Source organism: Dendropsophus ebraccatus, chromosome 2 (genome assembly GCF_027789765.1).
Source record: "Dendropsophus ebraccatus isolate aDenEbr1 chromosome 2, aDenEbr1.pat, whole genome shotgun sequence".
Classification (NCBI taxonomy): domain Eukaryota; kingdom Metazoa; phylum Chordata; class Amphibia; order Anura; family Hylidae; genus Dendropsophus; species Dendropsophus ebraccatus.
This window is the reverse complement of record NC_091455.1, coordinates 212013128-212033689: the sequence shown is the minus strand read 5'-3', so window position 1 is coordinate 212033689 and position 20562 is coordinate 212013128. Positions and strand designations below refer to the sequence as shown.

The window sequence follows — 20562 nt, the reverse complement described above, 5'->3', positions numbered from 1 at the left end:
CCCCGGACTCACCCGCTCGCTGCTGCCGCATGGATTGGCAGCGGCAGAGAGCAGGGAACGAGGAGCAAACGAGCACTGAGAGCGCTTGTTTGCTCCTCAAGTCGGCCCGTGGAATAGGGCCATTAGGGTCATAGCAAATTAGATATACAGGCTTAGCAATACTATATGATTCGCTGTGACAGTATATACTTTGGCTGTCTTAGTCTTTTATACTGGAGCTCCTGACACATATTTATTGTGCTATGATTTTAAACCTGGTAATAGAATTTGAGGAGACTGAGAATTGTAAAGTGCTGCGGAATCTGTTGGCGCTATATAAATATAAATTATTTTTATTTGTCCTCTGTGTATAATTGCTGTAAGTGAGTAAAGAATCATATTGTGTCATGGACAGTAGATATGTGGATAGAGAGGCCATTATATATTACTGTGTCCATTGGATTATTGTGTATAAAAAGAGAGTAAAAGCCCCCTCTAAGAACCCTGCATAGGGCTGGACTGTAGTTTCAGCATTCGGACAGGAGGGGCGCTGTTTCTTCTCAGGACAGCACCTTTAAGATTTAGCCATTATATAAATCTTATCCAACAGGAAAAGACTATTAATCTGCTTCTTACTTTATCTACAGATAATAGACACAGAGATTAACCCCTATGTAGATCAATGGGAAAAAGAAGAACAGTTTCCTGCTCATCATGTGTTCAAAATCCTCGGAAACGCCGGAATGCTGGGAGCCAACAAACCCACAGGTAGGAAATACTGGAAAAGTTATTATACTGGTGAATGGAAAAGACCTTATCCAGAGGTATTTCTATCACTATGAAACAGCAACTGGTTTCCTAGATGTCAGGATTGTTAGGACTGGAATCTATCTATCTCCTATCTATCTCCTATCTATCTCCTATCTATCTTCTATCTATCTCCTATCTATCTCCTATCTATCTATCTATCTATCTATCTATCTATCTCCTATCTATCTCCTATCTATCTCCTATCTATCTCCTATCTATCTCCTATCTATCTCCTATCTATCTCCTATCTATCTCCTATCTATCTCCTATCTATCTCCTATCTATCTCCTATCTATCTCCTATCTATCTCCTATCTATCTATCTATCTATCTATCTATCTTCTATCTATCTATCTATCTATCTATCTATCTATCTATCTATCTATCTATCTCCTATCTATCATCTATCTATCTATCTATCTATCTATCTATCTATCTATCTATCTATCTATCTATCTATCTATCTATCTTCCAGTCTTTATCATTATAAATAAGTATTGCTGTAAATATGTTACAATGATATTTTCGAGGGTTTTCCCCCCAGTTCCCAGTAATATATATAATAGTCTGTTGGTCTAATTGATGGTGGATTAAAGGAATTTAGTGTGTACTATTCTTTGCACTGGAGCGGAGTCAGGCCTTGTAGTTTGTATTTCGTGGAATGTACATGAAGAAGATTCTATATGACAGAACCCGATTTACACATCTCAGCGCTGGGAATGTGGTGTATATATCCCCGGGTTATCATTACTCTGCAGACTCAATGGACTGTGAGAAGTGATTCCGCTGCAGAGAAGATCTGGGATTTCTGTGATATGAACCATATGTGACGGAAAGTTCCATGAAACACAAATCTTCCTGCGGATTTACAGAAATGGGATTATATCACAGCTTTTTTCACAACTAATTATATGACTTGTCTTCAGCCACCGGTGTAACCGCAAACCCATAAACCTCTAAATCCAGATCCATTGCACAGTGCAGGGAGAATGCTGACAGAGCGAAAGGTGCCGAAGATTACACCTCTAAGAGGATTATACCGAGCGCAATATCATCAGGAGACGACTAACCCAGATATTACCAGCCAGCCCAAACCTGTCCATCATATATATTTATATGTCTATAATATCTAGCGATCTATCTATCTATCTATCTCCTATCTATCTATCTATCTATCTATCTATCTATCTATCTTCTATCTATCTATCTATCTATCTATCTATCTATCTATCTATCTATCTCCTATCTATCTATCTATCTATCTCCTATCTATCTATCTATCTATCTATATATCTATCTATCTATCTCCTATCTATCTATCTATCTATCTATCTATCTATCTATCTTCTATCTATCTCCTATCTCCTATCTATCTATCTATCTCCTATCTATCTATCATCTATCTCTTATCTATCTATCTATCTATCTATCTATCTATCTATCTATCTATCTATCTCCTATCTATCTATCTATCTATCTATCTATCTATCTATCTATCATCTATCTATCTATCTATCTATCTATCTATCTCCTATCTATCTATCTATCATCTATCTCCTATCTATCTATCTATCTATCTATCTATCTATCTATCTATCTCCTATCTATCTATCTATCTATCTATCTATCTATCTATCTATCTATCTATCTATCTTCTATCTATCTCCTATCTATCTATCTATCATCTATCTCCTATCTATCTATCTATCTATCTATCTATCTATCTATCTATCTCCTATCTATCTATCTTCTATCTATCTATCTATCTATCTCCTATCTCCTACCTATCTATCTATCTATCTTCTATCTATCTCCTATCTATCTATCTATCATCTATCTCTTATCTATCTATCTATCTCCTATCTATCTATCTATCTATCTATCTATCTATCTATCTATCTATCTATCTCCTATCTATCTATCTATCTATCTATCTATCTATCTATCTATCTATCTCCTATCTCCTACCTATCTATCTATCTATCTTCTATCTATCTCCTATCTATCTATCTATCATCTATCTCTTATCTATCTATCTATCTCCTATCTATCTATCTATCTATCTATCTATCTATCTCCTATCTATCTATCTATCTCCTATCTATCTATCTATCTATCATCTATCTATCATCTATCTATCATCTATCTATCATCTATCTATCTATCTATCTATCTATCTATCTATCTATCTATCTCCTATCTATCTATCTATCTATCTATCTATCTATCTATCATCTATCTATCTATCTATCTATCTATCTATCTATCTCCTATCTATCTATCTATCTATCTATCTATCTATCTATCTATCTATCATATATTCCAGGCACAATACTGTAATGTAATATAATATAGAATTTCACACGACCAGGAGGAGATCGATCATAAAATACTGAATACTGATTAGTTATATAATGATATTTGCGCTCAGTATTGTTTGTGATGTCAAAGATTGCTGCTGCGGCCCCCGTCAGTAGTTATGATGAAAACCCCAGGGGTCCCAGCCTCCTACAGTGCAGCAGCGTATATATATATATATATATATATATATATATATATATATATATATATAAAAAATTTTATTATTATTTTTTTTGTGGCCATTGATCTGCATTGAATTAATAGTGAATCTTCTAAAGGTATCTTGGTGCTTCCCGTGTGCGGGGCTGGATGACTTCTTATCAGACCCAGGAGGAGCCTAGAACATATAGCTTTATTATACGGAGCCTAGAACATATAGATATATTATACAGAGCCTAGAACCTATAGATATATTATACAGAACCTAGAACATACTGATATATTATACCGAGCTGTGATAAGATTTTGGCTCCGGATGATTCCTTAAGAATCAGTCCGGCTGCATCTGCTCAATGTTACAGCCTCCGAATTACAGCAGACGCCAAGAATTACTCAGTATCTGTAGACTAAATATTCTACAAGTACAGAGAGCGAGCCTCGCCCCCCCTTCCCCCAGCTCCGCAAGTCCGCGCTCATCTCCTTAACACAGAGGTGGCAGCAGAGAGCAGTGTGTCAGACTATAAAGAATACACCACTTCCTGCAGGACATACAGCAGATGATAAGTACTGGAAGACTGGAGATTCTTTAATAAAAGTAATTTACAAATCTGTATAACTTAGTGACGCCAGTTTTTTTTTTTTTTTTTTTTTAATAAAAAAAATCATCGGAGTTCCCCTTTAAAGTATTTAATGTACATGTAATTACAAATACATCCCGTTGTAGATTCTGAGGAATTTGTACATTTCCTTGTTCTTTGTAATTTGACAAGAAAATGATTGATGTGGCGGCGTCTCCATCCCACACATCAGCATAGAGGGGTTCTACAGAAATACTGCCGCTCCGATCGGGGAACCTTCCAGAACTCCTGTAGTGTCTGCTAAAAAAAAAAGTGTCAGGAAAATTGATGTTCGAAAAGTATGGCCGCCCCCGCAGGACGCACCATGGTGAATATTATATTTTTGAAAGTTTTATTAGTTTCTTGTACTTTGTTTGAAAATTTCAATGAACGAGCGTCAGTCTCGCGATCACCAATATGTATAAAGAGATCAGAGACCGGTCCGCTAGATCCAGGGACAGTGCCAGAGTCTGTAAAAGATCTGGGGCACGAATCCTTCGGTATGTCTACCATACATAATGTTCACAATGTTCTCAAAAATAGTTCCCTTACTGTGCCCCTCATGTAATAATTCCCCCACTGTGCCCCTCATGCAGTAATAATGCCCCCACTGTGCCCCTCATGTAATAATTCCCCCACTGTGCCCCTCATGTAATAATTCCCCCACTGTGCCCCTCATGTAATAATTCCCCCACTGTGCCCCTCATGTAATAATTCCCCCACTGTGCCCCTCATGTAATAATTCCCCCACTGTGCCCCTCATGAAGTAATAATGCTCACTGAGCACCCTACATAGTAATATTGACCCCTGTGCCCCCATACAGTAGTAATACCACCAGAAATCCTCATACATGAAACATGCCCCCTGTGCCTACATACAGTAATAGCGCCCAATCACACATTCATTACCAATTCAATTTCTGCCTCACTTAATAATAATGCCCCCTGTGTCCCCATGTAATAATAATGCCCCCTGTAGTAGGAATGCTCCATGTAATAATAATGTCCCCTATAGTACGAATGATCCCTGTCCCTCCATATGCAGGATCCTTTTCTCTGCTCTAGACCACCAGGGATCATGATACTGACCTCTTTTCTGCTCTACACCACCAGGGATCATGATACTGACCTCTTTTCTGCTCTATACCACCAGGGATTATAGTACTGACCTCTTCTCTGCTCTAGATCCAGGGACAGTGCCAGAGTCTGGAAAATATCTGAGGCACGAGTCCTTCGGTATGTCTACCATACATAATGTTCACAATGTTCTCAAAAATAGTTACTTACTGTGCCCCTTATGTAATAATTCTTCCACTGTGCCCCTCATGTAATAATTCCCCCTCTGTGCCCCTCATGCAGTAATAATGCCTCCACTGTGCCCCTCATGTAATAATGCCCCCACTGTGCCCCTCATGTAATAATTCCCCCACTGTACCCCTCATGGAGTAATAATACACCCTCTGCGCCCCTCATGTAATAATTCCCCCATTGTGCCCCTCATGGAGTAATAATTCCCACACTGTGCCCCTCATGCAGTAATAATGCACCCACTGTGCCCCTCATGTAATAATGCCCCCACTGGGTAATAATGCCACTGGGCCCCTCATGCAGTTATAATATCCCCACACAGTAGTAATGATCCCACTGTGCCCCTCATGTAATAATGCCCCCACTGGGTAATAATGCCACTGGGCCCCTCATGCAGTTATAATATCCCCACACAGTAGTAATGATCCCACTGTGCCCCTCATGAAGTAATAATGCTCACTGAGCACCCTGCATAGTAATATTGGCCCCCTGTGCCCCTATACAGTAGTCACACCACCAGGAATCCTCATACCTGAAACATGCTCCCTGTCCCCTATACAGTAACAGCGCCCCCTGTGCCTACATACAGTAATAACGCCCAATCACACATTCATTACCAATTCAATTTCTGCCTCACTTAATAATAATGCCCCCTGTAGTAGGAATGCTCCATGTAATAATAATGCCCCCTGTAGTAGGAATGCTCCATGTAATAATAATGCCCCCTGTAGTAGGAATGCTCCATGTAATAATAATGTCCCCTATAGTACGAATGATCCCTGTCCCTCCATATGCAGGATCCTTTTCTCTTAGATCATGGTACTGACCACTTCTCTGCTCTAGACCACCAGGGATAGTATAGGCATAGTATAGACCTGGGATCTATGGCTGTACAGCCAGGAAACCCCCCTCACCGCTGCTGCCAATCATGGGAATCCCAATCCGGGTCACCGTAACTTTCATCTATTATTTTGGGGTAAAAAAACTAATATTCCTGATAGTAAATAAATCATCTCCCGCTACTCCGCTCCACTCTACTGTGTACATAGAACGGGTAACACCATCTTCCTGACATCCCTCCAGGCCATACAGATTCTGTGCCAAGACATCTCCAGAGCGGGTACTAAAGAACCACCACAGAAATGGCGCTACTTGTTGCTTCCCGGCTGACACATACACTAAACGCTGACTCACTACTTGATGAATTGTATGGGAGGTGAATGTTGGCAGAGAAGCTGTGTTGAGCTTCAGGCTAGGGTTCCTCAAAGATACTGTAACATTAAGTTATACAGATTTATCATTTATTTCTATTTAAAAATCTTCAGTCTTCCAGTACTTATAAGCTGCTGTATATTCTGCAGGAAGTGGTGTATTCTTTCCAGTCTGACACAGTGCTCTCTGCTGCCACCTCTGTCCATGTCAGGAACTGTCCAGAGCAGGAGAGGTTTTCTATAGGGGTTTGCTGCTGCTCTGGACATTTCCTGACATGGACAGAGGTGGCAGCAGAGAGCACTGTGTCAGACTGGAAAGAATAAACCACTTCCTGCAGGACATACAGCAGCTGATAAGTACCAGAAGACTGTAGATTTTTAAATAGAAGTAAATTACGAATCTATATAACTTTCTGACACCAGTTTATCTGAAAAATAAAATCATGGGAGTTCCCCTTTAAAGCATCTACTGATTGAATGGATCATGGTGCTCAGTTGAGTCTTGCAGGCTCCCCACGGTATAGGTTCATACTAATATAGGCCATACTTTCTGTAGCATGTATTTACAACCTTGTCTGATTCCGTCTGAGTATTCCGTCTGAGGATAGAATGGATGCAGTTCCAGTCAAAATTAGTGGATTTTGGTATAAAATTTTTGTAAAATATTGAGAAGTTTGCACAAAAATTTTCACCTTTTTCACTGTTTTTTTTTTAAATTTAAAAGCTTTGTGCAAAAATGTCCAATGATGGACAGAACTTTTTAACTTTTTTACCCTAGTTTTCAGGTGAGAACAAGGATAACAAAACATTATACATTACCTATCCAGGCGCAGGTCTTCTCCTTCTCTCCTGGTCCCACGCCGAAGCAGCTTCGGAGCGGCCTGGCTAAGCTGACAGACCGCTCAGCCAATCACTGGCCGTAGGCTAAAAAATTCCATGTGGTCCATCTGACCATGTGGAAGCTTTTGGCTTGGATACAGTTCCATCGCTGTAATCTATTCCACAGCCGTCCTGTAATGAGAGAAATATGTGGTTCCTGCTTTGCTCCAAACTATCCGGTTTCTTTTTTTTGGCCAGAAGTCGGGCTCATCTTTTGTTATTTTCTTGTGTCACAGCCGTGTATCGGCCTTCCTCCATGCTCCAAATATTTATACAGAACATTTTCTGATCAAAGGAAACATCTGCGCACAACTGATGAAAAGGCCCCGAATGCCAGCCGCCTTAATAACAAAAAAAAGGGAAAAAATAAACAAAAATATTGATGCAAAAATAAACAAAAGGAAAAAGAATGAAAATACACAGTAATAAAAGTTTAATATAAAAATGATTAAAGGGGCAGGGGGTATAAAAAAATGTAACACAAAAAGTAAATAAAAAGGAAAACGTAAAAATAATAAAAATAAAAAAATATATAATATAAAATGAAATGTAAAAGAAATACAACCACCCAAAAGTTAAAAAAAAAAAGTGTAAAATGGGAGGAGGCATAGGTAGAAGGAAGGGAGGATATTTCCTGATGTTGGGCTTTGAAACATTACATCACCACCATCCAGCTGTCAGGAAAAGGAGCCAAAACTGTGGTCACCTCATTGGGCCCTGGGGAGTAACAAATAGAAGACAAACCATACTGGATATAATACAACAATGTCCCTAGAGGCATCAGTCATATGAAGCAGCCATCCAACTGGAAAGGACGTTGTTGGCAAAGCCCGCCTCTCAGTTGCCCTCAGCCAATCAGCATTTCTGAGACCCGCCCCCACTGGTGCTCATTGGCTGAGAAAGGGTGACTGGGCTCTTTTTACTATATTCCTGCCTAATCCACCTAAAATGACAAATTAATTTCAGGTTTTATGTGGCCAATTAAAATTTCTATTACAAGCCTATGTGTCTCCATAGTAACAGACAACACATAAACCCTGTGTAGTCTGATCCTCCCCTCCTCATTCTGTCCATGTTAACCTACGAGATGCACAGTACTGTATATTAAAAAGAAGTATAGGATGGACAGATAAGTGTATAACAAAGGGATCAGACTACACAGGGTTCGCCTGTAGTCTGTTACCAGGGAGATGCCTCTAACACCTTAAAGGGGCACTCTAAAGAATTGTTTTTTTTTGTCAATTGCTTATCAGCTGCTGTATGTCCTGCAGGAAGTGGTGTATTCTTTTCAGTCTGACACAATGCTCTCTGCTGCCAGGAACATGTCAGGACCTGTCCAGAGCAGCAGCAAATCCTTCTGCTCTGGACAGTTCCTGACATGGACAGAGGTGGCTGCAAAGAGCACTGTGTCAGACTGGAGAGAATACACTACTTCCTGCAGGACACACAGCAGCTGATATGTACTGGAAGACTGCATTGCCGCTAAGTCACCAGTGGTGCGGGTCATGTAATGGACAGGCACGCTATGCTAATGACTGGTGTATCTGTACATCTATATCCATGCATTGGATTGGAGTCTCTATATCAGACCTGTGACGGCCATGAAGATACATAGAATTTTTGTATCCACTAAGGCAGTGACTGTACGGCGCAGTAATACGATGGGACTGTGGGCCGCAGCAATTAGCTACGATTGCCTGTAAATTACCGACAATGCAGAAAACAACAAGGTGTAAAGATCACCTTCATAAAAGTCGGATAATAAAATAAAAGCTTGTTAATTCGGCCGTCATTACCCGCGGTTGTCTCATCAGATTAACTAATCGGCTCCTCACTCGCCGCCGCCGCGTAGAATAATGATGGTGATTGCTGTAATTATTCTGTCTCCACAACAATGGGAAGCGAAAGGTCAGAAATTACAGAAGACGGCTGAATCAGGGAAATAATAATAATAATTAAAAAAAACAGCAACGTATTTCACGACTAAAACAAACTGAAGTGCGCCCACACATGCGTCCATCCTTACCGTTAAAGGGATAGTCCAACTAAAAGTAACGTGTTCTCTGCCTCTTATCTAAGTGTTAGATCGCAGGTGGTCGGATCTTCAGTTCACATTACAACCACTAGGTGGCCACATGCATAGACCTATATAAACACCCCATTGCCATTGCTGAGATGATGATCTTAGCGCCTTTACTAAGCCGCTGGACACCATCTTAAATGGCATCATGTGATGAAAGGGGGGAATGAGATGACTGGTTAAGAGAGGGGGCCACCACCTGGAATCTAACTACCTAGATGCTGTGGTTACCGTTAACCATGGTATATATGGTGGTAAACCCCCTGGGATCTGAGTTATCTCTGACCTCAACGACAATTAGCAATTGCCACCTATTGTAGAGGCTCACCCCCCCCCCCCCAACTTAACATTTCAGTTATATATACATCAAACATCGCTCTCTGCTGCCACCTCTGTCCATGTCAGGAACTGTCCAGAGCATCACCCACCACCATCATCCACACACTATACACAATCACAATCAGTCAGGAACTGTCCAGAGGTTTTCTATGGGGATTTGCTGCTGCTCTGGACAGTTCCTGACATGGACAGAGGTGGCAGCAGGTATAACCTCCTGTAAGCTGTAGTTGTGCGCAGTCCTATATTATAGCTATACTGTCATCTTAGTTGATGGGGTTGTAACCTCCTTGTTGTAGCCAGGTCGGAGCCTCCTGTCAGCCATGCAGTTATCCGGCCTGGAAACGCGTCGGCTTTCTTCCTCCCTGCTGTCATGTCCCTCTCTGATGTTCTCTCAGTGATTTCTTTGCCGTTCACGTTGTCGGGATTTTGCTTTATTGTGTTTAGTGCATGATGGGAAAATCCATTTGGCGTCAGGTCGCAGCCGGTGTTACCTGCTTTGTGTGATCTACTGCGGGATGCGGTGAAGGACGGGGCGGTGGACGGTCTCCCAGCTATCATTCTTCTTCTACCTTCTCACTTTCATCTGTGTTATCTACAATGTGCAGAGTCCCTGAAATCAGCTGTAACATATGATAGAGATGTAATACTATGTGTACAGCGAGCGCACCCGCTCCCCGAGAAGTCCCTGCATCACCCACCACCTGTCAGAATAAGAGACGGTGTGACGGAGAGGCAGGGCCGGCTACACGTATTTGTGGGCCCTCAGGAAAAAGAGCCTCAGCGGGCCCCTCATCCATCCATTATACATCCATCATCCATACACTATGCACAATCAGTCAGGAACTGTCCAGAGCAGGAGAGGTTTTCTATGGGGATTTGCTGCTGCTCTGGACAGTTCCTGACATGGACAGAGGTGGCAGCAGAGAGCAGTGTGTCAGACTGGAGAGAATACACCACTTCCTGCAGGACATACAACAGCTGATAAGTACTGGAAGACTGGAGATTTTTTGATAGAAGTAAATTACAAATCTGTATAAATTTCTGACACCAGTTAATTTTTCAACAAAAGTCTGAATATATAATATTTTTCTCGGAGTACCCCTTTAAAGGTGTTATAACACATGGTGCAGGCGTCTCCTACTATATTATAGTAGATGTAACGTCTATGAGAGACATTCTGCTCCCCCATGATGGTTACTCTGTATGGTTTGAGCACATGTTTTACGGTTTTCACAATTTCATGAAATCAGTAGAAATAATTATAGAAATTAAGGGCTCGTTCCCACTGAGCAAAAGCAGCTGAATTTCTGCGCTGAATCAGCGCTGAAATTTTAGCCGTTAAAATAGGTGCACAGCTAATTTAAATTGTGTTGAATGGAAATTCTGCTCTGCAGTTCACACAGTGGAATTTCCGCACTGAACTAATCCGCTTTCCGCCAGAAGAATGAACATGTTCATTCTTCCGCTAGCGGAAGCCTATACAAATCAATGGGGCTCTGATTTTCTGTTTCAGCGCGGATTCAGCGCGGATTCAGCGCGGAATACAAGCGTAATACAAGCGGAAATTACTCGCTGAATCAGCGCGGAAATGGGGAAAAGGGGGGGGAGGAGGATTCTAGTATATGTTCTGGTATAGTCTAGTTTACTCACCAAATACTCGCTGAATTTCAGCGCTGAATGCATGCGGATTCAGCGCGGATTCCTCGAGTATTCCGCGCTGAATTTGTCAAGAGCTGATTACGAGCTGAACACTTTCCTAGCAGAATACGCAGGGATTCTGCTTACATTCTGCTTATATTCTGCTCGGAATTCAGCGTCAGTTGATTTCAGGCGGAAATATTTCCTTGCGTAATCCGCTCCTTTTGCTCTGTGTGAACGTAGCCTAAGCGTCTCCCTGAGGAGCTCGGCGGGAAATGTCATATTGTGGCCTTTGGTGCCCGGGTTAGTGTGTGTGTCCTCCGGACGTGACCCTCCCGGCACTGTGACTAATAGATGATAATTGTAGCGGTGGATACGTTAATTCATATAGACATACATTGTATAGGAAGACTGAGCTGTCACTATGAATTATCGCATGATGTAGTATATACCGTATACAGGACTATAAACCAGAACCACCATCTACAGGCAAAAAGTAAGGAGAATCATCCCGTACAAACACGTCATATAGATATAGTAGCCTGGCGGAGTAATAACATATACAAAGACTGACCGTAACAGCAGTGATCACATGACAGTACAGCAGTGATCACATGACAGTACCGCAGTGATCACATGACAGTACAGTAGTGATCACATGACAGTACAGCAGTGGTCATGACAGTACAGCAGAGGCGTACCGTCCTTACATAGCGGCTCTACTAACAGGAAGTAGCAAGCAAACAACCAATCAGCAACCTCCTGAATGTAGCACTTCCTGTGTAGATCAGCATAAGTAATCTCTGACTTCCAGGGCAGGTGATTGGTGCTCCAGGACACTTCATGGTAGAGGAGAGTGACTAATCCCATGGCACCCCTGATATATTATGTGGGCATGTTGATAACCCCTATAAATAAATAAACAAAAAAATTAAAGGGGTAATACAAAGTAAAGACACCAGATCAACTGGTGTCAGAAATTTCTAATTTACTTTTATTTAAAAAGCTTCAATCTTCCAGTACTTATCAGCTGCTGTATGTCCTGCAGGAAGTGGTGTGTTCTCTCCAGTCTGACACAGTGCTCTCTGCTGCCACCTCTGTCCATGTCAGGAACTGTCCAGATTGATAGATTTTGCAGTGTGTTATCTCTATATACTCCAGTGTGTTATCTCTGTATACTCCGGTGTGTTATTTCTATATACTCCAGTGTGTTATCTCTGTATACTCCGGTGTGTTATTTCTATATACTCCAGTGTGTTATCTCTGTATACTCCGGTGTGTTATTTCTATATACTCCAGTGTGTTATCTCTGTATACTCCGGTGTGTTATTTCTATATACTCCAGTGTGTTATCACTGTATGCTCCAGTGTGTTATCCCTGTATACTCCGGTGTGTTATCCCTGTATACTCCTGTGTGTAATCCCTGTATACTCCGGTGTGTTATCCCTGTATACTCCTGTGTGTAATCCCTGTATACTCCAGTGTGTTATCCCTGTATACTCTGGTGTGTTATCCCTGTATACTCCAGTGTGTTATCCCTGTATACTCTGGTGTGTTATCCCTGTATACTCCTGTGTGTTATCCCTGTATACTCTGGTGTGTTATCCCTGTATACTCTGGTGTGTTATCCCTGTATACTCCTGTGTGTTATCCCTGTATACTCCAGTGTGTTATCCCTGTATCCTCAGGTGTGTTATCTCTATATACTATGGTGTGTTATTCCTGTATACTCCGGTGTGTTATCCCTGTATACTCTGGTGTGTTATCCCTGTATACTCTGGTGTGTTATCCCTGTATACTCCGGTGTGTTATCCCTGTATACTCCGGTGTGTTATCCCTGTATACTCCGGTGTGTTATTCCTGTATACTCCGGTGTGTTATCCCTGTATACTCCGGTGTGTTATCCCTGTATACTCTGGTGTGTTATCCCTGTATACTCTGGTGTGTTATCCCTGTATACTCCGATGTGTTATCCCTGTATACTCTGGTGTGTTATCCCTGTATACTCCGGTGTGTTATCCCTGTATACTCCGGTGTGTTATCCCTGTATACTCTGGTGTGTTATCCCTGTATACTCCTGTGTGTTATCCCTGTATACTCTGGTGTGTTATCTCTGTATACTCTGGTATATTATCCCTGTATACTCTGGTATATTATCCCTATATCCTCCGCAGATCTGGGGCTGTGTTATACAGACATATTTTGTATTCTCCTGATGTATTCGGTGCGCGGTGACTTGTCACTTCTCGCCTTCATGTTAATGAGCGGTAATTTACATGTCACTGGATTATTGCGGAGCGGCAGATTGATGCGACGCGGCTTCAGACTGGTGAAGTGGAGATGATTTCCGCTACTGACAGTCCGACCTTTTTAGTGACATCGAGATCTAATATCTCCTTGTTGTTTCTTAAAGACACCAGAAGCCGCGACAAGGACGGAGTCTGTAAAGGGTTACAGGGGGGCATTATTGCTTGTCAGTATTAAATAGACAGATGTCACCATGGCAACCCATGAGGTAACGGAAGTCCCGCCCTCTCCATAAAAATTATAAGGCTCTTGCCATACCATTTGTAAATAGTGTCCCTTTAAGAGACAGTCCATGACCATCAAAGACCCCCATGGCCGCCCTGTGTCATCCCTGGTTACGGTACCCCCCCCCCCCATGTAACCCCTAACAGCTACTTGTGTATTTCACATGCCAAGGTAGTTCTAAATAGATTTCCTCAGCAGTATAATAAAAAAAAATAATATATAAGTAAGTTAAGAGACAAAGAAAAAAATAAGTTTAATAAAAATAATTGATAAATAAGTATTCGAATGAAAAGTAACTAAAAAAAATATAATTTTCATGAAAAAAATAAATAAATAAAAAAAATACATTGTTTTGTTCCCCTATATTCTCATACAATAAATAAACCTAATTCTTGATGTTCAGAGATTTAAAAATATATATATTAAAAATAATAATTAAAAGCGTATTCCACTCAAACATAACTTTTGATATGTTGCTGCCCATGGTGAGACTAACAATTCCTTCTATACTTGTTATTATCTATTTAGACTCCTTCCCCCAGTTCTCAGCTGCTGCTTTCTGCTGAAGAGACACAAATCTGTGTGTAAACTTCTCTCTGTCTCCCCCTCCTCCCCCCTCCCTTCTGAGACATCTGATGTAAACAAGTCCCTGGCTGGCTTTATCTGCAACATTGTAGCTTCTTTTTAATGCTGGGAGAGTAATACTGAGGCCAAGTTCTTAATGAACTTGCTGTGATTAATCCTTCCAGCATTACAAAGAAGATACAATGTTGCAGATTAAGCCTGCCAGAGACTTGTTGGGGGGGCAGAGAGAAAAGCTCACACACAGATTTTTGTGTTTTCAGCAGAAAGCAGCAGCTGAGAACTGGGGGAAGGAGACTGAATAGATAATAACAAGTATGGAAGGAATTGTTAGTCTCACCATGGGCAGCAACATATCAAAAAATATGTTTGAGGGGAATACCCCTTTAAAAATATTCTTGCTCCTACATAAAAAAAATTAATATGAAACAAAATGTTATGTGTCAAAAAATGTCAGAAAAAAACCTCAAACAACTTGTAGCACTAAAATCTGTCAAAATGAGCGGCATCCTCAGGGGGCTGTTTCTTGTATTCTCTCTCGGGCCCTTGCGGGCGCGCTCTCGCTGCTCGCTGACATTTGTTAAGCGGTTTTCTCAGGCTGCAGAAATGTGTTTGTGCGACGTGATTAAAAAATGATCTTGTTTTCATCCAAAAGTTTGCGAATTGCCGATTGTGCAGCTGTTAGGAAATCTCCGGAATCCATTTCTATGGGATTAGTCGCCGGGGGAAGACATTCACAGGCATCTTAGCAGCTGCTTTATCTCCCATACAATCTCCGCCAGGCTATAGGATTGTTTTCTGACATTGTATTTTTTTTGTGTTAAAAGCTTTTATAAAGAAGAGAATTTTCCCGTATCGCGTCCTCATCATACTCACACAGCCTATGGGGGACATTTACAGAAACTACATAGAAAAAAATAGAAATTGCTGATAAAACTGGAAAACAAGCATCAAATGAAGAGGATTTAAAGGGGCTTTCCAGGTTAAGAAAAAGGCACAGCTACTTACTTGCAAAACAGCGCCACCCCTGTCCTGTGTGGTATTACAATTCAGCTCCATACACTTCAATAGAACGGAGCTGCAAAATCCACACCCAAACTGAGGACAGGAGGGGTGCTCAAACATAACGTTTGATATGTTGCTACCCATGGTGAGACTAAGGATTCCTTCCATACTTATTATTATCTATGCAGCCTCCTTCCCCCAGTTCTCAGCTGCTGCTTTCTGCTGAAGACACAAAAATCTGTGAGTGAGCCTTTCTCTCCCCCTCCCCCCCTCCCTTCTTAGACGGCTGATGTAAACAAGTCCCTGGCTGGCTGTATCTGAGGAGGAGGAGGCTGCTGTAAAGTGATCTGTACAGCATTGCAGCGTCATGTGACTTCAGTAGATAGAGGAGACAATAGCAGCTCCTTTTGGAATGACCTCTTCATAGGTCACAGAGCGCACTCAGTAATGTTTTACATTCTTCTCTAGGAGACTGTCTGTCTATTGTCGTTTATGTCCATGAGTCTTGCTGTAAAGCATGTCACTAAATGCTGTTAAAAACAGCCCAGGCAAAATGGCCGCCACCATAGTGTACAAAAAATGAAATAAATAAAAATTACAGTCAGAAAATAGAAACAGATTAGAATAAAAGAACAAGTTTTATAGTATCTGACTCTAATCAGTAAAAGAACATTTAGGTGACACGTTCCCTTAATTTACACCATAATTTACCATTTGGCCGAGCACAACAATGAGGCCTATTGAGCTGCCAAATGTTACATGGAAGGTGGGGGCCCTGTTGCTGAATGTGCGCTGGGGCCCCAGAGCTTCATGTTACATGGAAGGTGGGGGCCCAGGAGCTACATGTTGCGCCCCTGCAGGTCACCATACTATACATGTGTCACATCTGTAAATTTTATTCCGAAGGGTTAATCCCATGAGCCCTTCTGTCACTTATCTCAATCAAAACGCTTTGATACCGCTATAGTCTTGGCAGCGCGTCTCCCTGTAATTTACCGGCAAGTCTTGTCTACAGAGAGCCGTATTAGAAATGACTAATTAAATCTCCGGGTCCTCCAGGATCTGTCATCTTCATTCATGTCCGGAGCTCAGGGCAGCAGGTGCATCGCTGATTCCAGCAGAAAGAATACAAAAAAAAAGAAGGTCTCCGGGGCCGCCTGACCCGACCCCAATCTACCAGCCGATGATTAGAAATCAGACCGACTCCGCTCTCCTCACACTCTGATTTTCCTTACTGCAGATTTTCTGCAAAAATGTCGCAACCCCTTCTCTTTTTTTTTTCTTTCACCCACAAAGAAACTTTTGTATTTTGTGTATTTCAATTATTCCGTAATATGCACAAGAGGAACCTAACAAGTCATGGTGAAGCGCCATAAGGCGTAGATCAGCTCGACGTGTCATTAGAACTAGAGTCAATGCGATCCACCATAAATACATGGCAAACCTGGACATCACGCATCGGTATATGGTGTCATGTACCGGGGGCTTCTCATCTTATACGCCATGTCCCTCTTTACGGCTTTGAGGCCTTAGGCTCTGTCTTCATTAGCTTCAGTTAAAAAATGGATTCCAATGAATCTTGATGAAACCATTCGATTTATAATTAGTGTTGAGCGAACTTGCCGAAAGGTCAGGTTCTGCAACATTCATCCGAACTGGAACAATCATCCGAAGAAGAACCATCGTCTACAGCCTTTTTCCTGAAGGACCCATTATATTTAGTGTTGAGGGAACTTGCTGAAAGTTCGGGTTCTGCAACATTGGTCAGAACCCAAAATCCGGGCATCTGGAGAAGTTGGATGCCACCCTAGAGAGTCCCATAAAACATGGTCATGGCCTATGGCTGTATCCATGTTTTTCTGGCAGCCCTAGAGGGCATCGAACTTTTCCAGATGATAGGTGTTTGGGTTCTGACAAACATTGCAGAACCCAAACTTTTAGCAAGTTCTCTCAACACTAAGTATAATGGGTCCTTCAGGAAAAAGACTGTAGTTGATGGTGTAGCTGACCTAGGGCTGTATCCAACTTCTACAGGCAGTGGGAGTCAAATGCCAAGCTTTTGGGTTCGGTGGAACTCAAGGAAACACTTGGCAAGTTTGCCCATCACTGCTGTATTCAGAAGGCTATACTCCATTTGGGGGACAATTTTCCTCCATTCTCAAGATTGGTGGAGCTCCCAGCAGTCAGAGGCCGATCTGCCTGTTATTTCCTATCATATGGATAGGAGACAACTTTTCACGTTGGGAAGTGCCAATCTAGTCAATCTAAAAAAGTAACCCCACTGACCAAAATAGTTCCCCATACTACAAAAACTACACAAACCAGAGGATTACCCTTGGCGCCCCTCCATACCAACTTGGCTGGAGACCACAAACAACCTCCAACCAAGACACTAGGAACATATTGGAGAATTGTTTGCTTTTTTTTTAATTTTTATTCAATGTTCACAATGTATTAAGACACAGCAAAGCGTTCCATGTATAGGACACCAGGGGCCTTTATGTAGCTTTCAAGACTTGACTTACTTATAAGGTCTAGAAAATGTTGTCATTGTTTTTGTTTTATAGAATATGGCGGAATGGGGTTGGACTTCTCCTATAGCATAGCAATCGCAGAAGAGCTTGGAAATATCAACTGTGGTGGCATTCCCATGGCCATAGGAGTTCAGTCTGATATGGCTACACCAGCACTCACCAGGTATTATCATTGTTACAGGAGACCTGTCTCTACAATTTCATCCTGTGATTAAAAGAGTATACAAAAAGGAGGCATTAGTTAGGGCCCTTATAAACAGGCCAATGATTGTCAGGGCCCTTATATGCGGGCCAATAATCATGTTGCTAGAAACTCTAATTTGCCCGATGTAAGAGTGTCACCAATCAGCCGAGGATTGGGAAAAAGCCCACTGATCAGCTGATCACATCTTTTGAGAAGCCTGGCCACTCAATTAGTTGTGTCGTGTAAAGGCACTGCAATTGAGTGCTGCTCTCTCTCTGATCTTCACTCCGTAGACAGCGGCAAAACAGGCCGTCTAAAAGGACCCTTAGTAATGTGGCTTTTATTGGACTATCAAGGCTCATCAACTACTGGATTGTCACTAGGCATAATGGATTAGTCCTCATAAAGGACACCATGGACAGTCATTATACCACTGACCACCAGAGACCTTTGACCTTTATGAAAACTCCATATATCATTGACCACCAGGGACCTCTGACCACTATGAACACCACAGACCATCATGAACACTTCTTTCATTATTGACCAACGGGGACCTCTGTCACCCAAGAAAACTCATCATATCATTGACCTCAGAGACCTCTGACCACCATAAACTTTCCTTATACCATACACCACATGGGACCTCTGACCACCATGAACTCTCGTAATACCAAAGACCTCCAGGGAGCTCTGACCACCAAGAACACTGATAATACGATAGACTAACATGAACACTTACTATATCATTGACCACCGGGGACCTCTGACACCCATGAAAACTTATTATATTCTTGACCACCATGAATACCTTAGACCACCATGAATGCTGATTATATTATTGGCCATCGGGTCCCCTAACCACGGACTCTCGTAATACTAAAGACCACCAGGGAACTCTGACCACCAAGAACACTGATAATACCATAGACCACCATCAACACTGACTATATCATTGACCTCAGGGACCTGTGACCACTATGAACTCTTGTAATTTCAAAGACCACCAGGGACTCCCAGTACACATTGGATACTGATAATACCATAGACCACCATGAGTACTTACTATATCATTGACCTCAGGAACCTCTGACCACCATAAACTTTTATTAAACCATACACCACATGGGACTTCTGACCACCATGAACTTTTGTAATACCAAACACCACAGGGACCTCTGACCACCATGAACTCTCGTAATAACACCAGGGAGCTCTGACCACCAAGAAAACTGATAATATCATAGACCACCATCAACACTATATTGTTGACCTCAGGGACCTCTGACCACCATAAATTTTCATTATACCATACACCACATGGTAACATTGACCACCATTATCTTTTCTAATACCAAAGACCACCAGGGAGCTCTGACCACCAAGAACAGTGATAATACCATAGACCACCATGAATACTGACTATATCATTGACCTCAAGGACCTGTGACCACCATGAACTGTTGTGATTTCAAAGACCACCAGGGACCCCCAGTACACCTTGGACACTGATAATACCATAGACCACCATGAACACTATTTATATCATTGACCTCAGGGACCTCTGACCACCATAAACTTTCATTATACCGTACACCACATGGGACCTCTGACCACCATAAACCTTCATTTTACCATACACAACATGGGAAGTCTTACCACCATGAACTCTCATTATACCAAACACCACCAGGGACCTCTGACCACCATGAACTCTCGTAATAACACCAGGAAGATCAGACCACCAAGAATACTGATAATATCATCGACCACCATGAACACAGACTATATTGTTGACCTTAGGGACCTCTGACCACCATTCAACTTTGACCACCAATATCTTTCCTAATACCAAAGACCACCAGGGAGCACTAACCACCAAGAACAGTGATAATACCGTAGACCACCATGAACACTGACTATATCAATGACCTCTGACTACCATAAACTTTCATTATACCATACACCACATGGGACCTCTGACCACCATGAACTCTCGTAATACCAAAGACCCCCAGGGAGCTTTGACCACCAAGAACACTGATAATGCCATAGACCACCATGAACACTGACTATATTGTTGACCTCAGGGACCTGTGACCATGAACTTTCATTCTACCATACACCACATGGGACCTCTGACCACCATGAACTTGCATAATACTAAAGACCACCAGGAACCTCTGTACACATTGAACACAGACTATATCATTGACCCCCAGTCACCACACGACTATCTCTGCAGTAACTTAAAAAACGATGGCACATCCCACGTGTAATAAGAAGAGGAGCTATCCTTTACGACCTCAGGACAGGACTTTTTATTTGGCTCATTTATTGAATT

The 20562-nt window shown here is 41.8% G+C and overlaps 1 protein-coding gene across 3 annotated transcripts in view; it reads left to right on the top strand.

Moving 5' to 3' along the window:
* LOC138784926 (probable acyl-CoA dehydrogenase 6) overlaps positions 1–20562 on the top strand; it is a 47383-nt gene that overhangs the window by 4735 nt on the left and 22086 nt on the right. For all 3 annotated transcript variants that reach the window (XM_069960629.1, XM_069960628.1, XM_069960630.1), the window contains exons 3-4: positions 627–747; positions 18068–18197. In XM_069960629.1, the coding sequence (XP_069816730.1) occupies positions 627–747; positions 18068–18197 (251 nt within the window). The remainder of the gene's footprint in view (positions 1–626; positions 748–18067; positions 18198–20562) is intronic.